Source organism: Thunnus maccoyii, chromosome 10 (assembly GCF_910596095.1).
Source record: "Thunnus maccoyii chromosome 10, fThuMac1.1, whole genome shotgun sequence".
Taxonomy (NCBI): domain Eukaryota; kingdom Metazoa; phylum Chordata; class Actinopteri; order Scombriformes; family Scombridae; genus Thunnus; species Thunnus maccoyii.
The window spans coordinates 27,542,664-27,567,566 of record NC_056542.1 but is presented as its reverse complement, the minus strand read 5'-3'; the positions used below and the strand labels follow the sequence as shown (position 1 = coordinate 27,567,566).

The following is a 24,903-nucleotide window of genomic DNA, read 5'->3' as shown; positions in this document are numbered from 1 at the left end:
AAACTGCTGTCATGCACCCAAGAATCCAATCTGCCACTCTGCAGATATTATCACCCTAAACCACACTCATTCAAACAGAGCAGTAGACTCAGCATGGAAACTTAGAATGCTTAGAGATGCCAGTACAGGAAGAGGTCAAAAGGTAGAGCTGCAGTAAGTCTGCCTTTAAAGATAAAGAGTTGAGGTGGAGGACTTGGATGAGTGGGAGACAATTTTGCTCACTAAATCCAGTTCCACGAAGAGGACTAATGTAATATCTTTTATGGGCTTTCCGGGAAGAGTGCAGTGTTTCTTTATTTATACTAAAAAAGATTTCTGCTGTGAGCCCGAGAACTTTGATGAAGTGTGTAATGGGTAAGTGCTGTCTGAGAGTGACCCAGGCTGTCCAGGATGCCACTAACTGTACAAACCTAATATTGGTCCCTGCGCAATCTAACTATTCTTCCATATTCTCTCTGCACCTTACATTTCTGGTTTTATTTTATTAGAAAACTCATCCAACTTCAGAAACATCACTCATCCTTAATCTGCTTGAGACATGTCTTGGATTGAAAATGAACTCCAGAGTCTGAGTCATCTGAAGACCGTCTTGGAAAATAAAGGACTGCTCCTGACAGGCTTTGCTTAGCTGTGTCGGGCGCACAGGCATCTGAGGCTGCCACGCCCTTGGCCGAGGCTGACAAGACATGGATACAGTACACAGAGAGTTGTATATAGAAGTGTGCACAGACTATTCTTAGTCTGTTTAGGGCTGCAGACACACGTGCTGCCCTGCCCGCAGTTTGGATCATCTGTCCAAGACTCAGAGAACAGGGACCATAGGTGGGTAACTACAGCTCTGTTGGCTGGCAGAGGGGAGAGGTGCTTTCCCAGCTGACATCCATCAACGGAGCTGCTTACCTCACTTATGTGAAGGGTGTTTCCTGGTTGTAAAGTGTGAGATTTGTTTTCTTTTTCTTGGCTAATTTCTGAGGCAAAGCCTACCTGGCTATACTGGATTAAGAGAATTTCCCAACTGGCATATCATGTACTCGTGGCATGTTAATTTGATGTAGCAATATTTTGAGTTTCAAGGTCTGGGGCAGTGGAGTTAAGTGGTGAGCAAGAAGACTAAGCACACTTGACCATTACTGCTTGGGGCAATAATGAGCCAGTTGCCCCACAGGGATAATTTCCAGCTTCTCTGTAGTTACTACTCTATCTCTGACCTTGATGTGGAAGATGAGGAAGAAAAAAGTAACGCAAAACAAAAAATAATACAAAAAAGTATTCAGTGTACTTCTTATCAGACTAACAAAAACTACATTACGACTAAAAGTTCTGCACTCCAACTGTATTTAAAGTTCAACAGTTTGGAAAACACACTTTCTCTCTGAAAAAACATGATGAGAGGATCGTGCCCTCTCATGTCTGAAAGGTAAACATAAAGCTACAGCCGGCAGCCAATTTGATTAGCTTAGCATAAAGACTGAAAACAGAGGGAAACAGCTAGCCTGGCTGCGTCCAAAGGTAACAAAACCCGCCTAACAGCACCTATAAAGGCCAACTACTTAACATGTTCCATAAAAACTTAACAGCACCAATAAAGGTTCACTAATTAACATTCTATAAAAACCTAAGTGTAAAAATGACAAATTGCAGTTTTATGGTGGACTATGTAGCAGACTAATTCCTGGCCAGGTGAGTAACCTCAAGTTGCTTTGTGTACATGTTCAACAAACAAAATATTAGGTGTTGGTGAGCTTAAGAGGTGTTGGAGCTGAAATAAAATGAGATGAAATTGTGAATACCTCATGCTTAGGTAAGCAATCTGAATCCAGCACAGGAATGCTGGACTCCGTCACTACCAATAAAAACTACTCCACAGAGACATAATTACTGAGTGGCTGTTGCAGAGAAAATGTTGAACATAAATGAACGTAAATAGTATCAAAAATGAGGTTTGGATTTTTTAAGCGTTATAGCTTGTAATATGTAATGATGACATTCTATAAAGATAACATAATATAACAAGTTGCTTAAAGGACGGGTTCTTTAAGCAACTTTTCAAGTCTGTCTTAAAACAATAGTCAGGTGCCCAAATGAACAATGAATTAGGTTTTTCTTGCTATAATCATTCCTCCTGTTCATACTGACCATTAGAAGATCCCTTCATAATGTACTTACAATATAAGTGATGGGGACCAAAATCCACAGTTTTCCTTCTGTTGCTGCTGTAGATATCTTTCAATGTTAGTCTTTTTAGTGCCAAAGTCTCTTTTTGTTACTATACTTCCACCGCAGCTCAACAGGGAAACACTGTCTGAGGAAACCCGAAGAGGGAATTTGATGCTAAAAAGACTGTAAATGTGGCAGATATCCACTTGATATGACTAACTCTGACTGCTGAAGCCTTATATGAGCTTCAGATAAATGTTCAAATGCATTTTTGCACTAAATGACTGTGTGGACACACTGTGGATTTTGGCCCCCATCACTTACACTGAAAGCACATTTGAAGCTGATCTTCTATTAGCCAGTATGAACAGGAGGAACGATTACAGCGAGGAAAACCTCTTTTACTGTTCATATGGACACAAGACTGTTGTTTTAAGATGGACTTGAAAAATGATGCACCTTATCCTTTAAAGTTCTGTAAGTGGTCTGTTACTTATTTTGACTTCAGCTCTTACCTCGTTGTCTGTGCCCACATCCAGCATGACAGGCAGGCACTGCTGTGGTGGCATACCTCCACAGGCTGTGTAGAGGGCCAGCTTGCCAACTGGGATGCCCATGCCATAGGAGCCCAGGTCTCCCAGTCCCAAGATCCTCTCTCCATCCGTCACACACACGGCCTGTCAATCAACCAAACGGTCAGCCATCAAGTGCAGAAGCCACACCAACAACCTTAATCATCAATTGACTAGAAAACTGTGTCATGTTGATTAGAGGAAATCAGAGCAATCCTTTAATAATATTTAGATATCACATTAATAATAATCAGATTAGATTTATTTAAATATGAGGTAAATAAAACAGCACTGTCTCCATGTCCTTTTAACTCAAAACTTTACCAAAACAAGTCCACCCAGCTACCCAGAAACATGTTTTTTTCCTCAGAGTAAGCCAGGCCCTCCTACACACTCCTGGATTTCCACTCACTCCACAGCATGAAAAAAATCAATTGTGTAACACTTAATATCGCCAGCAGAAGCGTTTGATTTGAATTTGTTTTTCCACAATCAGTGTGACGCAGATAGATCTGGCTCAATAAATTTACAGCCTTGTTCCTCTCACAATCTAAGAGGGTTTAAGAGTGTCATTAGTTTTCCCACAGGAATGTTTAAAATGCCTAATGACCATAATTTAACACCATTAGCAGCTTCTTTTTTTAACTATGACTCTGTTAATATGTGACAGAAAGGCTGCCAAGGCTTATCAGTGGATGACTACCTTGGCTCCCATTTGCCCTCTCTCTATTGAAATGTTAAAAGTAGGGCATATTAGGTGAATTTACGATAAGACCACCCTGACAATGAGAGGCAGCATGTCAGCGCTCAGGTAAATGCCCTGCTGTTGACAGCTGTGAACAGGTGGCTGAGGCTGCAGGTATATTTGACATGCCAGGAATGCCTGCTGGTTTCGTCATTCTGCATATGACTAGATTATGTCTTGCACATACAGTACTTGCTCTATACACAAGATTAAAAGAATATTTCAGGCTTTTGGGAAATTGGCCAATACATCAGGTCAATTTACCCTTACAGTGATGAGAACCGATACCAAAATCATCCACATGTCCCCACGAGATCACTGGTACATTCACTATTGTGAATGACAATCTGGTGTGAGGTAACTGAGCTTTTAGGAATAAAAACATAGAGTTTTTTATCAACATTAAATATAAATCAAAAAAGCTAGCCAGGGTTATGCTTTTATCCTACAGTGTTTCCATAGTCAACTGCCTTCAGTTCACAATGTAACGAGTAAAGTACCGATAGTTTAAACGGAATGCTCAGTCATTTTAGATAACTATCTTCAGTACTTTTCTAGCCACACTAGCGAAGTGGTTCTAGCAATGGAAATGTCAGTTGGAGTGAAATATCTCAACAACTAGCCCAATTATCGAGTTACAATTTAAAACTGTTGCATACCTTGATTTATGACCAAATACCTGTAATGGCATTCCCATCAGCCTCAGTTGTATTTTGTGTTTAGCACTAATTAGCAAATGTAAGCACAATAATACACTACTAAGAGGACGATGACAAACATTAAAACCTGCTAAACATCAGCATGTTAGCATTCTTATTGTGTCCCAGTTAGCATACTGACATTAGTATTTAGCTGAGTATTTAGCTATGATGCCAGACCACATCTGTATGTGGAACCTTCTGAGTGTGAACTGACCTGCCTCTCTTGCTTCACGCAGAATTCATCTAATTAAACTTTGACATGTGAAATCGTGAGGCTCTCCTATGGGGCTTTTTTTTCTATCTAGTCAAGAGCTTTTAATTTGAGAGCATGATTTATTGATTTTACATTCAGATTTTATAATTCTTCCCCTCAAACCCTGCCCTTGCACTCAAATAGCCCCCGCTTGCACGCAGCTTTGCTCGGCTTGCACTCAAACTGTATTTTCGCACTAAGATATATTGTTGCTTGCACAGATTTCCTGCTCCAGCTTCAGCCCTTTTCCTTAGTTAGTTGCCTGGCAACAGTGCTCACGTAACATAAAACACTTGACAGCCAAAAAAATCTGAATTTTTTCACATTAAAATTTGAAGGAAGTAATAGCATCATTAAATAAAAAACATAACGAGGTCCTTGACTTTGGCGATCCGCTAGACTCACACTCCTGAGTCATGAAGGTGACGTCGTTTTCTCCTTTAGCACACCGACAGGAGGCTGTTGTGCTAAACGACTACTATTATATGTAACTATTAAGTAAAAGAAAACACTGGTATATACATTAACTATGCTTTTATTCCAAAAGTCGTAAAGAAAGATGCATGCAAGGAGGCAGAGATCACTTCATTGGTCAGCACTACATCTGCCATTCTATTGGTCGGGGGATTTTGACAAGGTTGTTGCACAAAAAATCTGAGAGCAGAGCAGAAATCTGAGAGCAGACATTTGACGAGCGCACAGAAGCAGTCTGAGTGTGAGGGGAAGGGCTGAAGCTGAAGCAGGAAATCTGTGCAAGCAACAATATATCTGAGTGCAAGATTACAGGTTGAGCAGAAGCAGAGCAAATCTAATCAAAAGCAGGGGCTATCTGAGTGTGAGGGCAAGGTTTTGAGGGAAAGAATGACAAAATCTGAGCGTGAAAGCAATAAATTATGCTCTCAAATTGAAAGACCACACTTGAATAAAGATAGGAAAAAAGCTCCAAGCCTCCATTGTTCTTTGAGAGAGGGGTTAGGACTGACCTCTCATTCAGGAAATAATGAAATATTGTTGGATACGACATTACTCTATGAACTCCATTATCATAGTAATATGTGTTGTTGCTGGATGTGTTGTGCACTTCTATTGCTTCACTTTTCACTTTTTTGCAAACAATTATTTTGAAGTTTGATGTGTTTCTTGTATCCTGCTGTTTATTTTTGTGTGTAAAAAAAACAAAACAATATATATATATATATATACATATATATATATATATATATATATATATATATATATATATATATATATATATATATATATATATATATATATATATATATATATATATATATATATATAATTTACTTGAGACATGATTAGTTTTGTATCTTTGTCCTCAACATTTATATTGACCAACAGGCCAAAAATTTCAGGTATTGTAAGGACTTTTGATTCTGCATAAAGAAAAACATAGATAGACTGAATCTGTAATGTGGGAGTGCTGCACCAACATGAATATTATATTATTATTCCACAGTTTGAGTGATATGATTTACCCTGATGTCCTTTTCTGGCCAGTTCTGGAGCAGTGAAGCGATGTGGCCACGGTCATGAATAGTGATGAACAGTCCCCTGGAACACAGAGTGACAAATAGAAAAAAGTTAGGAGGTGGGCGCACTGGTGGCCTAATGGTTAAGTCGCATACCATATAATCGCAACTTCCACGGCTCGATTCCCAGCTGGGGGACCCCTGTTGCATGTCACAACCCTCTCTCCCTCCTTGCTTCCTGTCTCGCTTCACTGATTCTCAAATAAAAGCAAATAAATTAGACCACACATTTTACATATTTAAAAGGTTTCCTGTCGTGCTCTATTATCTCAGCTATCCAATAAAGTAAAATGTCACTGAAATAATCTTTGCAAAAACAATAGCAACACAAGAATTCAACTCATGAACACTTACTTACTTTAATAACTGCTTATCTAGGATTTAAAAGGAAAACAGCTTTTAAGCTCTACCTCAGAGGCTGTTTGAAGTTAAGCTGCTATTTCTTTTCTGCCTTTCTTCTGACCAAGACTTTATTGAATACTGGTGGCACCTGGGATTTTAATGTTGAGCCCAGAGCCCAGGGCCTCAGCCAGGAGTTTGCTTAGGACCCTTGAGGCTCCCCAAATATTCATTCATCTTATTATCACCCCCCTAAATTTTTCCTTTTCTTACTCCCTGGCATCGATGTCCTTTGCTCCAGGACAATCCCAGGATAAAAAGATAATCTGTATGTGTGGGGTCCAGCTGCAGTGTCTTTCCTTCCCAGCAAACCCATCTGGTTATAGTATGAGGGCAGCATCTCCTCCATGTGCCACTGACAGTAAAAACATCACTATTTGCAAGAATCAGTTCATAAAGTAAAAACCCACCTCAGGTCAATACCAGAGGGAGAAAACAATCGGGAAACGTCAAATGAAAACAGTATGAAACATTGTTAAAAGTGTGAGGAAAATAAAGTGCGCTGAAAGGAAAGACATAAAAGTGTCACATAAAAATGCTTTGATAATTCAGGGATGAGGTAGGGTACACTGTCTGCATGGGTTTCTACTTAACACGCAGAACCACAGTAGAAGCAGCCACGTAACACTAGAAGAAATACTGAATGATCATCCAAATACAGTGAAGAGAAATTTTAAAAGAACTCTACAGTGCTTAGGTTCAGTAGAAAGACAAGATAAGGTGTGAATTGAGGTTAGGTTAAGGTTAGATTTAGGCTGTTCACAACGAATGGAAGTCAATGCAATGTCCTAACAAGGATAGCTGCCCAAACTTGTGTGTGTGTGTGTGTGTGGGCACAGTTGATGGACAGTGCCGTGGCCAAATGACTCCAGTTAGATGGTTTGCTTTCCACAGGTAAACACTGTGTCCTCTCTCTGATCTCTAATCAATTAGGCTGAGCTCACACACTTTTATGAACTTGAATATGCCTTCTCAGCCATTTTAGCATTTACAGACACCATGCTCAGGCTTCAGTTTGAACAACTCTTAACTCTGGTTATTCTATTTTCTATTCTGTAAGCCACATAAAGTGTGATTACAGTCCTAGAAATAGAAATAGGCAGTATTATCTTTTGGACAAAAAAAATTCAGTAGAAAGATGCAAAGAAACCACATCTCCCATAGCAACAAAAGTGATGTCATATTCATTGCACCTTTTTGCTCTCTCTGTTACTACCAATGTTCACAGTAGTGTTTGCATTTTAACAGTGCATTTCAGTAGTGCTTGCATTTAAGTGCAAAACACATGAATATAGCAAGAGACATAGCTTTAGAGAACTGTAAGAATGGATACAAATGTTCCGCATTGGACTCAATAAAGGGAAATAAAGAATGTGTAAGAAGGGATAGAAGAGACAGAAAGATAGTATGACTGATCAAAAACACTGACTGTTGTAAAACTTTTCAAAATTACAAATTTTTCCCTGCTCTGCAGATCATATTGAGGTTACTAGGCCAAAGACATCTGGCATATGTCATTTTAAACACCTTTTAACTTTTCTGGCAGTATGTCACACATCTGCACACATCTCATCTGTGCACACAAATACGAGCTGCCTGAGATGCACCATGGCCAGCAGGGCTCAACATTGCGAGCATTTTGCTTGCAAAACCGGGTGACAATTGGTGTGTAAATGTGAAAACTTGCTAATCAACATTAATTCCAAGAAAAGTTTGACGCCAGACCACAATAAAACTTTGCTGTTGTCGAGTTTGCGTTTTCTCTGCAAGCTAGTGGCTGTACTTGGCCAAAGATTCAACCAAAGAGTGATTTTGTAGTTCCAACAAATCCAAAAGAGTGATAAGTCTTTGTCATTCCAAGATCAGGAGTCAGGATCTCCCACTAAACTTGAATCATAACATATCAATGATGTAATCCTATCAACTAAATAGTTTTGGACTAGGACCACAGGTATTTGGAATAAGTAGCTCATGATAAATAGGATGTGCTAAATTTCTTTTTTCATACTTGTTGTGAGGACATTGTTGTGAAATGAAGTCATTTTGGCCTGTCTGCACTTCTTCAAGGGGTTATGGATAGTTTAGGGTTAGGATTTGAGTGATGGGTTAAAGGAAAATTTTGCGTCTTAATACATTTTGCGTTGTTAAATTACAAAACCACAACATGCACTGCATAACATCTCATCTATAGACTGCTGTCTATGGAGAAACTGACGTTACTTCATGTTCTACAGCAGCAACCTCTTTTGTCAGAAGTTAGAAGTACCCCTACACCTACATCTACACTGCCAAAACCATTTATCCTACTTTTAGCTAATTATTTCAACCATTGATCCATTACTTTTAGTGATCTATTTTAACCATTTATCCATACTTTAATCTAATTTCTTGAACCTATACATTACTTTTAGCTGGCTATTTCAATTGAATACTGGTGGCACCTGGGATTTTAATGTTGAGCCCAGAGCCCAGGGCCTCAGCCAGGAGTTTGCTTAGGACCCTTGAGGCTCCTCAAATATTCATTCATCTTACTATCACCCTCCTTCCTTTTTCCATTTCTTACTCCCTGGCATCGATGTCCTTTGCTCCAGGACAATCCCAGGATAAAAAGATAATCTGTATGTGTGGGGTCCAGCTGCAGCGTCTTTCCTTCCCAGCAAACCCATCTGGTTATAGTATGAGGGCAGCATCTCCTCCATGTGCCACTGACAGTAAAAACATCACTATTTGCAAGAATCAGTTCATGAAGTAAAAACCCACCTCAGGTCAATACCAGAGGGAGAAAACAATAGGGAAACGTCAAATGAAAACAGTATGAAACATTGTTAAAAGTGTGAGGAAAATAAAGTGCACTGAAAGGAAAGACATAAAAGTGTCACATAAAAATGCTTTGATAATTCAGGGATGAGGTAGGGTACACTGTCTGCATGGGTTTCCACTTAACACCCGGAGCCATGGTAGAAAAAAAATATAAAATTCACATGTGGACATTTCACATGTACACATCAGGCAGCCACATAAAACTAGAAGAAATACTGAATGATGATCCAAATACAGTGAAGAGAAATTTTAAAAGAACATTTAAAACATTTAACTCTACAGTGCTTAGGTTCAGTAGAAAGACATGGTAAGGTGTGAATTGAGGTTAGGTTAAGGTTAGGTTTAGGCTGTTCACAATGAATGGAAGTCAATGCAATGTCCTAACAAGGATAGCTGCCCAAATGTGTGTGTGTGTGTGTGTGTTTGTGTATGGGCACAGTTGATGGGCAGTCTGTCAGTGGCCCCAGAGCTCCGCATGTTTGCTTTCCACAGGTAAACACTGTGTCCTCTCTGATCTCTAATCAACTGGGATGAGCTCACATACTTTTATGAACTTGACGGTGCCTTCTCAGCCATTTCAGCATTTAGAGACGCCATGCTTTCAGTTTGAACAACTCTTAACTCTGGTTATTCTATTTTCTATTCTATAAGCCACATAAAGTGTGATAATAGTCCTGGAAACAGGCAGTATTATCTTTTGGACAAAAAATATTCAGTAGAAAGATGCAAAGAAGCCACATCTCCCATAGCAACAAGAGTGATGTCACACTCATTACACCTTTTTGCTTTCTCTGTTACTACCAATGTTCACAGTAGTGCTTGCATTTAAGTGCAAAACACATGAATATAGCAAGAGACATAGCTTTAGAGAACTGTGAGAATGGATATGAATGTTGTGAAATGTTTAGAAGTGACTCATTTCTCCCTGCTCTGCAGATCATATAGAGGTCACTAGGCCAAAGACATCTGGCATCTGACGTTTTACACAACTTTTAACTTTTCTGGCAGTACAATGACACACATCTGCATTTGTGTTTTCTCTGCAAGCTGGTGTCTGTACTTGGCCAAAGATTCAACCAAAGAGTGATTTTGTAGTTCCAACAAATCCAAAAGAGTAATAAATCTTTCATGTCATGTCTGTCATGTCAGGGGTCAGAATCTCCCAGTTGTAATTCATATATTCATAACTGTAATTCAGATTATTTCAATAATATAAGCTAATCAACTTAATAGTTTGGACTAGGAGCTCAGGTATTTGGAGTAAGTTGCTCATGATAAATTTAGAAGGCTACACCTGTTATTTCAATGTGTCCAATATATCTTAAACAAACATTTTGTGCTGTTATGTCTATATGTATTTCTATTATGAACAGTATACTGAGCATCTTTGGCACAAAAAGATACTTCAGGATTAATTAAACTCGATCTTATCTCATTTTCAGATTGTAACTGCAGGTTGTTAACAATATTTAGGCTGCCATTCAAAACCATGTATGACTTCTTAGCCAACAGATTTCAACTAAATCTTTTGAGTTTTATTTATTTTAGATTTCAGTTCCTTTCAAAAGTAGAATGTTAAACATAAATAGATTCAATGAGGGATTTGGTACTGGATTCAGATTGGATAACATGCTATTAAACCCCAACAGTTCTTGTAAAGTCTCAAAAGAATTAGCAGGCTCTATGCTGTTTGAAAAGGGATGCACTGGTGAAGCACAATACGCTCCTGTTACTTTTGGCTAGGTCCCTAGCACATACTGGGTTTCTAAATTCTTCAGTAATCTCTTAGTTAACCTAGTTTGCCCCTCAATCTTATGCATACTTTTTGTTAAGTCTAAAAAAACGATGCATTAATGTTAAAAAAGAAAATAACTGTACCTAACTTTTTTAACTTAATGTGTGGCCTGCTGTGTGTGTTTATTTGGAGCCAGGAGGACATGAGCCTCTGCCAGCAACAGCATTATTTTCGGAGCAACAGCACAGAATTTTGGGAGGAAAAGCGACATTGTGATTGAAAGATTGACCCCGCAATATGACTGTTGCAAAACAACCTTATGAGATAGATCAAAGCAGACAGGCAGGCTGGCGGTAACTCCTAATCTTACTCAACTTGAATGTCACCAAAAACAGTTCAGGTTCAGCTCACTGTTTCTCCCTCTCCTACTCCAATTCTCATTTTCTGCCACTCTGTGCATTCAGGGGATCCGTCGACCTCATGACCTTTGACCCTGTCAAGTACAATGAAGTAGAGCTGCAGGGCTGAGTGTTTTGTAAGTCAAAAAACATACACAAAAACCAACTCCTTCCTTACAGAAATTCTAACACATGTGTACAGTACCCAGAGCAGCAGAGAGCTTATCTACAGTATCTCATAATGTCAGGAGATGCTGTTTTAAATCCATCATCAGTGTTTGTTAGATAATGGCAGCAGTTTCAGAGCAAGAATTTTGCCATAGTGAAGAAAAATCTTAATGGCTCATTGACAGTATACAGCAGCTGTCAAGGGTACGTGTATAACATGAAAGCTTTTTGTCCACAATCTGTAAACATGGCCCTGTGTGTGAGTCAGAGAGCGAGGAAAATGAAAGATGAGAGAGAGAGAGAGAGAGAGAGAGAGAGAGAGAGAGAGAGAGAGAGAGAGAGAGAGAGAGATGTGTTTCGCATACTTGTTGTGAGAACATTGTTGTGAAATGAAGTCATTTCGGTCTGTCTGCACTTCTTCAAGGGGTTATGGATAGTTGAGGGTTGGGATTTGAGTGACGCGTTAAAGGAAAAATTCTGATTCTTAATACTTTTAGGGTTACAAAAAGCAAAACCACAACATGCACTGCATAACATCTAGTCTATGGAGAAACTGACATTCCTTCATGTTCTTCATGTGCAACCTCTTTTGTCAGAAGTCATAAGTACCCCTACACCTACATCTACACTGCCAAAACCATTTATCCTACTTCTAGCTAATTATTTCAACCACTGATCCATTACTTTTAGTGATAATGGTCTATTTTAACCATTTATCCATACTTTAATCTAATTTACTGAACCTATACATTACTTTTAGCTGACTATTTTAACTGAATACTGAAGGCACCTGGGATTTTAATGTTGAGCCAAGAGCCCAGGGCCTCAGCAGGGAGTTTGCTTAGAACCTTTGAAGCTCTCCAAATATTCATTCATCTTACTCTCACCCCAGGGTTGTTAAATTACATGCACTGTGTAACATTTAGTCTATAGACTGCTGTCAATGGAGAAACACACATTTCTTCATGTTTTACAGTAGCAACCTCTTTTGTCAGAAGTTACACCTACATCTACACTACCAAAACATTCAGCAAGGATTCAGGTGGAAGACGGACAAATCACACACACGTAAAACACTGCAAATTGTATCACAATTTCTGAGAAAAGCCAGTGCAAAATCAAACATTTTTGAAGGGACTGATATTGTGTTCAGGTGCTACAGTTGACTTAATATGTAGATATATTTTCTACTCAAATCTTATTTTCTACTTTTTCAAATTAGCTGAGCTATCCACCACATACTCCCAAGCAACTGTAGAAGTTCCCCATGCTAGGAACCAATGTACTACAAGACATTTCCCCTTATACTGATGCTTTTAATAGGTGAAATGTGTGTGTGCATGTGATTTAGACTGCTGCTGATGAAATAACAACATTGACTAGCAGTCACCTCATTTTGTAGATGAGAGGAGGACCACAAAGCATTGAGCAGCCATGTCTGGCTCCTCCTGTACGAGAGTGTGGTAAGAACAGAGAGGGTAAAGAAAACAACCTGATGGCCTGAAACAGCACTACCGCTGACCTGCAGCCCAACACAAAACACACCCCAGAGACTGTGGAAAGGCTGCGGGGGCTGCCAGGAGGAAAAGCTGCTTTCCACACTGTGACCCTAAAACACACTGAGCCCCATGAGGAAGGCAGCCTCCAATCGTTGACCCGTGTCCACACAAAACAGTGCCAGTCACCATTCTTCACCCCCATCTCATAAACTTAATCTTCACTGCGCTGGATACCCTCATTTAGCAAGCCACATAAGGTTCAACTGACACAATGGACACAAATCACTGAGAAAAGACTGTGAAAATAGTGTTGAGGGTCACAGTCACGCACTATGAGATTTCTCCAACTAATTAAGCTCCAAATCTGCCATGACAGACAAGTTTTTATTGTTGGTCTGTGTCCCCGGAGAAAAAATATGACAAGGTATTTTCTCCTTGATTTTCTAAATTTGGAAGGGCCTAATTGGAGCTGAATGGAGCCAACATCTTGCAGTGTGACTCTGCTCAGAGGGAGGAGGTAAATGTCAACTATGATAACAGACAATTTATGTTTTGTTACTGTGAGTAACTTGAACTTTTTCACTTGAGGTAGGCCTACCAATGCCTGAGATTTTGCAAATGCTTCAGAAATGTCACAGAGAGCAAATTTAATTGTCTAGAAGCAAAGCCAAAGTTCTAATTCAATTTTCAATTCAATTCAATTTTATTTTTATAGTGCCAAATCACAATACAAGTTATCTCAGGGCACTTTTCACATAAAGCAGGTCTAGACTGTACTCTTTATTTACAAAGACCCAACATTCCCCCATGAGTAAGTACTTGGCTACAGTGGCAAGGAAAAACAAGGAAAAACAGAACCGGGCTCTAGGTGGGCGGCCATCTGCCTTGACCAGTTGGGTTGAGAGAGAAAGGGGGGGAGGATACAGAGAAGCTCAACAACGACAATAATTACAACAATAGAATAAAGAATAGAACAAAACAAAAGAATAGAAATATGACTATCCCAACTATGGGCTACATTAAAGCCATGTCTTCCCCGAGCAGCAACCTCTGGAGCTGAAAAATTAAGCAAACGCGGAAGTGCCAAAAACTGCAGTTCCTCGAATGGCTTGAGGCTGGCTCCAAAAACGAGTCAGTCCACATAGACCTCCATGTTAAAATGCCCAACTTTACAGCAGAAATAAACATGTTTACAGCCTTGTACAAAAAACAGTTTTGGTCTCTATAGCTAATTTTTCTGTTCATGACAACTGCATGGGGGTAAATTTTTATATAACTCACCCATTTCAATTTAATTAAGGGTTAAAGTTATGCATAATTAAGGACATGGCCACTCTGAGTGACAGGTGGGTGCCATCACAGGCAAGTCACTGCCACAGCGACAACGTTGGTTAGGTAACGTAACCATGGTGTAACCCCAGATTCAAAGAGTATAGGCGTGACCATAGCCGTCGCTATTTCAGTGTGTTTTCAGTTCATGAAAGTTAATTGTAACATTTTGGGCACCTAAAAAAGTCTTGTTCAGTGTGTGGTTGTAATAAAAGACTCTAAGGATTGGATGTTCAGTTTTTTTCCGGTAATTACTTTTTGTTTCAATGGTTTTCAGCCTGTTTTTAGCTTGGAAAAAATTACCATTGGCATTAGCATTAGCACAGTTAACCATGACTGTAAATGCACCATGCTAACCAAGCTAGCAGCTAGCGTTAGGGTCAACTCCACCCTCTCGTCCAAATGTGGTCACTTCTGGCTCCAAAAATCCAAGATGACGACAGTCAAAAGGCAACCTTCAAAACGGGAGTCAACAAACCAATGAGTGATGCTACAGTCTATGTTTACAGTCTATGGTCTTCACATGTTTTTATTAAGCTATAGTATTTTTCTAGAATCAAGAAAATAAAAACAAAAGATGAAACATCTATTGGATATTCAAGGAATATTAGATATCAAAAGTTTTTAGGAGATTGACTGTCTGTGACTGTTAATAATTGTGTGACTTTCGGTAATTCCCTGGCCCCAAAGGAGCTCGCTTGTGCCAATATGGAAGGAGAGGGGCAGTTGAGGCTGTGTTTATGCAGATTAGGCAGCACGTTGCAATTTTGGTGCTCATTTTGGCATGAAATTTCGTTTGCGATAAAACCTACTCAGACCACCTCTTATCACACACGCAGGGCAATTACCTTGGTTTGTGTTGGCAGAGGTGCATGAACGCAGATGTCTCCAAAATCACAAAACATATTCCATTTCTCTTAAGCTTTGACCCTTTCAATTTGCTACATGCTTTTTTCATTTATTGCAGATTGACATGAGAATCAAAACACAATTTCTAAGGGAGATTCTTACTGATAATATCATCCACGAGTGTGATCTGGTGACCTGGAGTTCAGAAATACGGTCTGTTGGATGAGTGACTTTCAAACAACAACTTGTAGAATGTGGATCTTTTCCATGTTTATGAAACAGCTGTCATCACACAGCAGCTGGAATGACACACGTGTTTCATCTCATTGTGGGGTCATCTCATTTGAGAGAGGGGCTGTGCATCATCATGAACAGTGATAGAATTTGCACAGTTTTCTAACACTTACTAGCACATTTCCAAACATGATTTTGTATGTTTATTTAAGAATATTGTATAGACTAAAAAGCATAAGTGAGGGCTTTCAAATAAGCAGAGGAGTAGAAGTGCAGAGTTTGAAATGTATAAATTATCCTATATTAATTGTTTACACAAAATATGCAGTGGGACACTTGAGAACACATCAGTTTTATTTTCTTTCTACCACTGACATCATATTTGGATTGATGTACAGTAATATTTGGGGTGTCCTGAATTTGTATTTTGGAACTTCTGGTGCTTTACAGAGGTGAACTCTCTCCTGCGTTTCACCTGTTGATGCCTTGAGAGGGAATGAAAGGAGCTCCAGCTGATTCTGTATTCCTCCCACTAATACTGTATTCAGTTCACGTTGCGCCTGGCTGAGCCCAGAGTACGCCAGTGCTGATAGTCAGGAAAATTGCAAAAATGTGTTGGTCACACCCACAGGCGCCATATGCCATGAATTAAGACTTGAATCTGCTCCTGCACCCTATTTCAGGAAAATACGGCCCATCATCTCCTAAGACTATTAGATTATTTGGTTCCCAGCCTGTTTGGCTTCTGAGCCCCTAAAAGTAAGCAACTTGCACTTGTGACCCCTCATCGTAACTTGTGGTCCTTAAAGGAATAGACTGACGTTGTGGGAAATACGCTTATTTGCTTTCTTGCTAAGAATTAGATGAGAAGATCGATGCCACTCTCATGTCTGCATGCTATATAAGAAGCTACCACCAGCAGCCAGTTAGTTTAGCTTAGCATAAAGACTGAAAACTATTACTTAGCCGGGGCATTTGCACATTTACGTTTCCACAACTGAGTAAACTCCTGAGGAGAGTCGTGTAGTATGTAATCAATTTCTTTGTACACTATAAACCTTAAGTCAATTTATAGGGTTTATTTCTGTTACAACACAGTATAATTGGATCTTACACAATTTTAAATCTTCAGACTTTACAATTAACTGTGCTGTGGACAGAAATAGCAATGAGACATGTAGTTTATCTCTGTACCTGTACCAGCCATCAGCCAGCTGGAGCTGTGTCTGGACCCAGAAAACTGTTACTGTTGGACTAATTACTTTCTCATTAACTCAGAGCCGCTGGACATTGTTGACATACTATACTGTATCTTAAAGATTATGCAACGAGAAAGGTTACGCAAGCCACCATATGCTATGTGTCTCTCAGATGGAGGTATGTCAGTAACTGTACACCAACCGTCACTCGCACAGTGATCGTGAGACACATTTAGCTCTCAGTGATGTAATCCCACGTCACTCTCATGGGTTGTCTTAGTGATACACACTCACTCAATTAGCACTTCCACAGTAGGGTGCACGAACAGAAGAAGCTAGTGCTGCGAACATGGAATTAATATTCTATTAATAACTCCTAACACCGTATGAAACTTACGGTATATAACAGCAGAGGTATTTCCAAGATAGACTCTGTATTTGACAGAAAAAGAAACACATTTATTCAATGGGAGAACTCCCTTGTGGAGATCCATAGCTTTTCAAAACAGGTTCAAACTGGAGCATCACTCCAAAATTAACACACTGGATCCTTGTGCCAGGCCAGCTGCTGGGATATTTGAGTTATTAATTCATTAAAGCTGGGAAGTTCAACTGACCTTCACAGAAACAAAAACATGTAGTTGCCAATAACAAGACATGAATATTTAGACTTTCATTAGAATAGATTACTAAACTCGCCACTTGGTTAGGGTTCAAGTGGTTACAAACAAAGACAAAAGAGTTTGAAACACAATAAGAAACCACAAATTTTTATGTGCCACCATGTGTTACCAATAAATGTGTTCTGTCCACCTTTTATAAACTGTGTAAAAACTTCGGACAAGGCTTTATTAAAGGCAGAGTCAGTCATTCTGGAGGAAGATGTTGATATTCGAATTAAACATCCAAATAAATACACCCTTCCCTTCATGCTCCTTCGGAAGCTCCGCCCCCCCCCAAATTCATGGACACGCATTGCCATGGCAACGAACAAAAGAGAAATAGAGTGATAATGATGTAGAGTCACTTCTGTTCCTCTCACACATTATCATGAGCGGGAAAAAAATTCATCTTATGTGAGCATGGACAAACTGGCCGGACAAACTGCCTTCACCAGGCTGACTGACGGCAGAAATTTACTGAACCAAAATAGTTTGCATGTCGGCCCTATGGGAAGAAATCAACAGTGTTTGTATTCATTGGTCTATTGATATGGTTAATAAGTTAAAAACATATACAGCAAGAAATGTATCTGTTCCCTGAGAAAACACTTTCTATGTGAATTGGCCATGACCTCCCTTTCTCCAGTTTGCCAGCCATACCCCATCATTCAGCAGGTGCTGGAGACGGGAGACCTCACACAGACAGCTGCTCTGATGACTTCCCCCTGTCCTGTGCATGAGCATGAGCACCCGTTGTTGCTGATTGGCTGGAATAGCGTTGTGTGGCTCGCTCTGAGCCACTGTGTTTACATACCCATTTACAGAGCCAGTGCTGGGTATTAACACCAGATTATTTTCAGCACACACACAGAATGGACAGCTAGCAGAACATGAGGAGATATTCGCTGAATTTGACAAAAAAGTGTATTGGATTAGAATCACTGACTCTAACTTTAATGCAGTCTGACAGTTTCAAAATCATACATTTTAAAAATATTATTTCAAATAATTAAAATAACAATATTTGACGAATTCGATCATTGCACAAATTCAAATGTATCAATTCTACTAATCTTGCGATGTGGCATCCAATCAGTGGATTAAAAACAAACTGATTGATGAGACACTTTCATTCAGTTAAACAACACATCTGCTCTTAGTAAAAGTTTGGTCTCACAGAGATACTGTACAGACAAACAGAACTATGGATGGACATTTTCAATTTTCTTCCAACCAAAACTTTCCAAACTTTTCTTCAACTCCCAAACTAGTTGAAATGTCTAAATTAATTCAAGATACAACAAATACAAAAACAGGCTGTAAGACTCAAACCTAGAATACATTTTGGGTCACATCAGGAGGGATTAGGTTAACAGTTTTTTTTTTAATTTTGAGGATTTCATCACCTTATTATGGTCACTCCCCACTCCCTGGTGTACTGAGCCGAGCTTGCTGCTTCCTTGCAGGGAGTGACAATGCCAGAGACTAAAATGTAATATATCAACACTGACTGTACATCACTGCCTCTCTAGTCCTTTGATTTTGAGTTAGTTCTCACGTTTAGTTATAGTAAGGAGCGTGGGAACATGTACTTAATACCATGTATAACAACCATCAACACTTTAATTCCACCTTGGTTTCTCTGCAGTCAAAGTAGGGACAAATAGAGACAAGGGATCTTAGCTTCTCGGTGGCAACAATGGAGTCCTGTTTACACTGCACAGAACGCATAAACAATTTGGACAAACCCCTGTCAAGGTAAACCAAACATTTCATATCTGGCCATGATACGAGGATAAACAGTGTTTTGGTTTTGGCTCTGTCTTTTAACTTGTATGGAACTTCAGCAGCACACTTTCCCCTGTCAACAGACATAGTTCTGTCTTCCTGTCAGGTGAGCGAAGTGCCTGAAGCCCAACACAGCACAAAGTGAGACAGCCCAGCACACCAACACATGCACAAACACACATATATATAGAAGGAGACGCAGTAATTTCTATGGCTGGATGTGGTATCTGACCACAAGCTGCAGAAAAGACTGACAGCACAATATTTAAGCAATGAGACCACTGGTTTCAACTCTCTTGCGTCCTTTCCTGAGTGGTATCTAATACGTTAATGCCTTTCCATGGAAACATTTTTTTTCTGTGTAGATTATATTCCACAGAGACGACAATTTTTCACTGCAATGACTTGATCATATACATATTTTAAGACCAAGTGAATTTAAGCTAGAAGTATCCATATAATAAGAGAGTGAGTCAGTTTTATTACTTAGCTTGTATCCTTGGTTTTGTTCATACTAGTCATTTCCAAGGCAATTAAGGAAGTGAGGCCAAAGCTGTTGGAATCACAAATAACACACTCATGCTGCAGTGTACATAGGAAGCGGCCAAGCAACTGACTAAACCAATAGAGGAGAAGAAGAAAACTCAGTGAAAACCGGGGTCCTGGCAGTACCAATCAATAACCATGTTCATGCCACAGCCTGAGCTGACGCAAACCTTGCCCAGTTTAAAAATAACTAATTGCAATGGAACAGATGATTGTCAAGAAACTAAATATGCAACAGAGCTCTGGGAATAGGAAAAAGTGCTCTGTAAACACAAAAAGAAAAAAAAAAAATAGCAACGACAAAGGAATCCGAATAGTGGGTGAATAATTTGGTATCAACTCAACAAACACAATTATCCAGCCCATAATCCACCTCTCTGTTTTTATGTTTCTCTCTGGATAAGCACATTTAAGCCTTGATTGTTCAGTCAGGAAAAAGACGCTTTAGTAGGATGTCTGCGGGCTGTGTTTTTTTGTGTATTTCTTCAAGGAATTTATCATAGCAGCGAGAAGCAACCCAGTAATTTTTGTTCAACACAGAGCTCTCATCACTTGGAAATGAAACGTGACGGGCAGGAATTCTCTTTCCAGTCCCTTCTCTTTCCTTTCCCTTCACACCCTCCCCTCTCCGTACGACCCTCCAAAGACAATGCACTCTTCTTCTTCCTCTGCCTCCCACTCTCCATGGCACGTTCTGACTTTGACGTTATTCCATCACTTTGCAAGTATTCAACACGTTGCCTGAATCAGCCTCTCTTTTTACACAAGTGAGAACCAGTTCCAGTCCTTGGCCTCAGAAAACCATAACCCACCCCCATCTCATTCCACTGCAGCCCACTGAAATCAGCCCAGGCTTCCACACAACAACTAATCTCCCCTCGTGAAGCCTTTCCAGACGAGAAGGAGAAGGGAAACTCAAGAGACTTTGAGGCCAAAATGAACACAGTTTAGCCAATCTGATCGGCTTTTCATGACTTTTGGTAACATGCTGAGACAAAACATAAAAAGACACGGAATCTTTGACACACGCCAACCTGCCGATGATGAAAATAGCAACCAGACAGTGCAAGATTCTGGGGGTTCAAAACCTGCTGTCTACTGAAGCTGTTTGGGTGAAAGAGAGACAGTCGGGTGTCCAGACAACTGCTGTGGATGTCAAGTTTCTCTCTCAGCGATCTTTACATAACTCAGGGTCAAGAAGCAGCAGGAAAAGCCCCGTTCCAGCACAAAGGCCCTGCTAAAGGAATCAGAGCCACAGACCTGATGAACCCAGCTGGCTATTAGATGATTTTCAGCCTTGTGCAACCAGGTTTTCCATTCATTCGCCTTTTCACACACGTCAACAACATTTTGAGCATGCCAATGACTTTGTGTGGGATGCAAACTCACTTGCAAAAGAAATTGGTTTAGTCTCGGCAAGCGACTGTACGAAAAGCAGTATTAGCGTGTTTATTAGTAACAGCGGTCCAGGCTGGATCACAGAATGCATATAAAGGAAAACTATATATCCTCTTAAATTCAAATAGGTCATCCTTTCATGGAAAACAGACACAGAGCTCATTGAAAATGGCAGACACATTATAAGAATATTGTAAAATCATTTTGAACTGTATGGATGACAATGATTTATAGCCTTTTGTACTCACTTTGACATTCACACAAAAATATGGATTCAATTTTAGAGATGTCTGGGGTGGCAACAAGCGAGCTGCTGGTCCCAACTGTAAAACAGATTGAGAAATGCTTTAAGACTATCATATTCTCCATGGCTTATAGCTGAGGAGATAATTCATGTACTATATGACACCATGTGAGAAGCTAAAACCGTCATATTTTACAATACAGACAGTCAGTATTAAAATACGTGTAATTTACTGTACATTTTTATGCTCCCATGACCATTGAAGTAGGTTGCAAGGCCCAGGTTGCCTTCACATACATCGATACATACATTGTAATCATTTGTTACACTCAAGTAATCCATTAATCTGAATAAATGTCTGAAGAACCTGAATGTCAGGCCTGCTTTTCTGTAACAGCTCCTCCTGGACACTGAGGCTCATTTACTACAGTTTTTTTACTGGATACAATCATATTGAATACGAACATTACTCATGGGATATTGGTGATATAAAATGAATATTCACTTATCATATTAAAATGTACAAATTAATTTAAGGATACAAATACAAGGAATACATAAAACAGACTGTAGCGCCCAAACCAGGGGTAGGTTTTAGGTCATATTGGATGGCACAAGGTAAAAATGAACCAATTTTGAGGATTTCATGAGCTAAAAAGTTACTTTGACTCACTGTCACTCTCCAATCTCTGCTATGTTGAGCTTGGTGCTTCTTTGTGGGGAGTGACAAGGTCAATATAAGCCTATAAGTGCAAAATATCAACACTGTACATATTCTACATTTACATAAGAATTCATTTCATTCCATTAAAATAGTGTGATTATTAAAAGGTTCATAATGATTTCTACTACGATTCTACCTCCATCATATGAGAAGAATGTGTGCCCTGTTAACATGTAACTGCCCTGACTGTGACTTTTTTCTACTCTCTTATAAGGAAACTAGAGCTGTAGCTCTCACTGATGTAATGCTGAGGCCTAAATTAAAGTGAATGTTCAGGGTGCCAGGGGAGAGGTCAGGTCTCACGTAATGAAACAGATCAAAGCGAGTCAAAAAGGGAAGTCACCTTGGGTCAAACCTCATTCATGTAGAGGTCAGACAGAGGGCTGGTAAACTACTCTGCATCACCACAGAAAAGAAAACAATCGTCACGCAGTGAGATCAGACATAACAAGAATGTTGGAGTGCTTATCTTTCCAAAGAGCCATTGTGTTTATTAATAGTCTTGCAAAGTAACAGTGAAACCCTGCATGCTCGCTGTGGAATAATGTGCATGAACTTAAATGTACATCCAGAACTGTCAACCATCCCATGTCATGAATTTCTAGTCTGAATAACAAACATTTTACACAACATAAAAGTCCAACTGACCTCAGACAACGCCATGCACCAGTGGAAATATGAATACTACGAAACAGCAGAATAGTTTCAGTGATCTGACTTAAAATGCCATGTGCTCTGCCAAAATATCCCTATTCATGTATGGAAAATCTGCTAACAAGCACCACAAATTTGCAGACCTACTCACTATGAAAGAAGCTGTGCTGGAAACATTGCTGTTGCACTAATGTATTTAACACAGAGAGAGCAGGTCTTAGCATCTGAACCCCTGCCTAATAAGCCTATTGTGTGTTTAGTCTCATTGTACAGTGGAATTTGAGTACACAATGATTTATTTAATCATTTACATTATTACAAAGCCTGTAAAAATCTTATTGGATTAGCAATTAATATTCTGCAAATTTAACCTTTTAATAGCAAATCCTTCCAGCACATGAAAAAGAACAGACTAATTATTTCTTTATTCTTTGATTTAAAACATGGTCAAACAAATATAAAACAAAATATACATGGCTTTTGAAGTACAATATAATAATGCATGCCAGTAAATATGAATTATTGTATTTTATTTGTATAAAGCATGCAATTTGTGATTTAATATACAGTTCAAAGTGGTGGTTTGTAACCTTTTTAGTAGATCATCTATTAGCAGACTGTAATTAGTTTCCTTTGAAATGAGTATAAAAGTATATTAGAAGTATTAGTTGTCTGAGGCACTTTATTATCTCACTTCCTGTATGTCAGATATCAGTATTCCCATTCATGGAAGTACTGGGGGGAAGCTGCCAGCACACACAAGCTACTAAAATTAACTGTTTGACTTTCCACCAGTTATATGTATTGCCGTGTTGTTATTGAGGATATATACAATGCTCTCTAATGTAAGCACCAGAGGAACTAACAAGAACAGGTCACAGAGTGCAGCTAATATGCGTGCATTCTCACAGAGAGAAGACTTACCACTGAGCAAGAAACCAAAATAACAAAGACTGATGTATTTTACACACTTGAATAAAGCCAATAAACTATTCAACAAACAAACAGTTCCCTGATTGTCTTTGTTAGAGCTCAAGTGAAGTAGAGCTCAAGAAACGTGTTTGGAAACTTTCTGATTGATTCAGACTGCCTGTGAGTGCAGATGGATATCTTCACGTGTTGAGTTTCTAACCTCAAGCCAAATGCATGACAGGACTGCAAGTGTTCACAGCCAAATCTGAGCTGTGAGCTGATGAAGCTGTCAAAACTAAAATTAATTAAGGTCGTTTTTAGAGCTTTCTCACCACATGCATTAACTAAGCGGAGAGAACTGACAAATAAGAGGCAGAGCCATTAAGAAATATTAGTGTCAGATACTGGAGATCTTTTACAGAACTATGGCCTTATCTAATTGCAGATATGGAAGTGGTGCATTTGGATGGTGATTGCTGTATGATCTGTTGACTTAGTTGTTATCAGCGTTGAGGAGTGTCCCATGTCAATATGAGGCTGACCCAGTTTCAGAACTCTGAAAAATACTGGTGAAACTGGCCTAAATAGATCATGCCTCCATGTACTTAATAAATGGCTTTTTCTAAAATGTCTTCTTTGAAACTCCCATATTTCCCAAAAAAAGACGAAAAGTCCTCAAAACTAAAAGACAAAGTACCTTGTTCACAACAACCAATTTAAGCATTTTCTGATCCTCCACCACTTTGGTTAAGGTTTGGCCAGATGTATGCAAAAAATGACTTCACTGAGGTCAAGAAAAGATCAGGGTTTAAAAATACTATTTGGTAACAACTAGGTTTAAATAATAGTTTGACATTTTTGGAGGAGCACTTGCTTGCTTTCTTGCCAGGAGACAGATGAGAAGATTGCTATCTGTCTATGTTCTACACTAAGCAGGAGTTAGAAGAAGATTAGCCAAGTATAGTACAAAGGCTGAAAGCAAATAGAAACAGCTGGTCTGGCTGTTTTTTAATTTCTGTTTGTGTTTATATTAAATTTAGAAAAAGATCAAATAAATGAGTGAGCTTCAGAGGTGCTGCTAAGCAATTTTTTTTTTTACCTTGACACAGAGCCAGGTTAGCCATTTCCCCCTACTTTCAGTCTTTATGATAAGCTAAGCAAATCACCTCCTGGCTCCAGCTAAATTCTTAGTATTCAGACACATTGATCTTCTCATTTAACTCTCGGGAAGAAAGCTAACAAGTGCATTTCACCCCCCAAAAAAACAAGTTGTTACCAAATAGTGTTTTTAAACCCAAAGCATCAGCTTCACCTTTGTTTTACTATAATTTACAGCTACATAAATTGACATGATATACATGTTT

At 39.2% G+C, this 24,903-nt stretch overlaps 1 protein-coding gene across 1 annotated transcript in view; it reads right to left on the bottom strand.

The window, feature by feature from the left end:
• The window catches only part of me1 (malic enzyme 1, NADP(+)-dependent, cytosolic), an 88,785-nt gene that overhangs the window by 20,314 nt on the left and 43,568 nt on the right, over positions 1–24,903 (bottom strand). Inside the window, exons 4-5 of the mRNA XM_042425140.1 lie at positions 5,928–6,003; positions 2,673–2,834 (exon numbers count right to left, since the gene is read on the bottom strand). Coding sequence (XP_042281074.1) covers positions 2,673–2,834; positions 5,928–6,003 — 238 coding nt within the window. The remainder of the gene's footprint in view (positions 1–2,672; positions 2,835–5,927; positions 6,004–24,903) is intronic.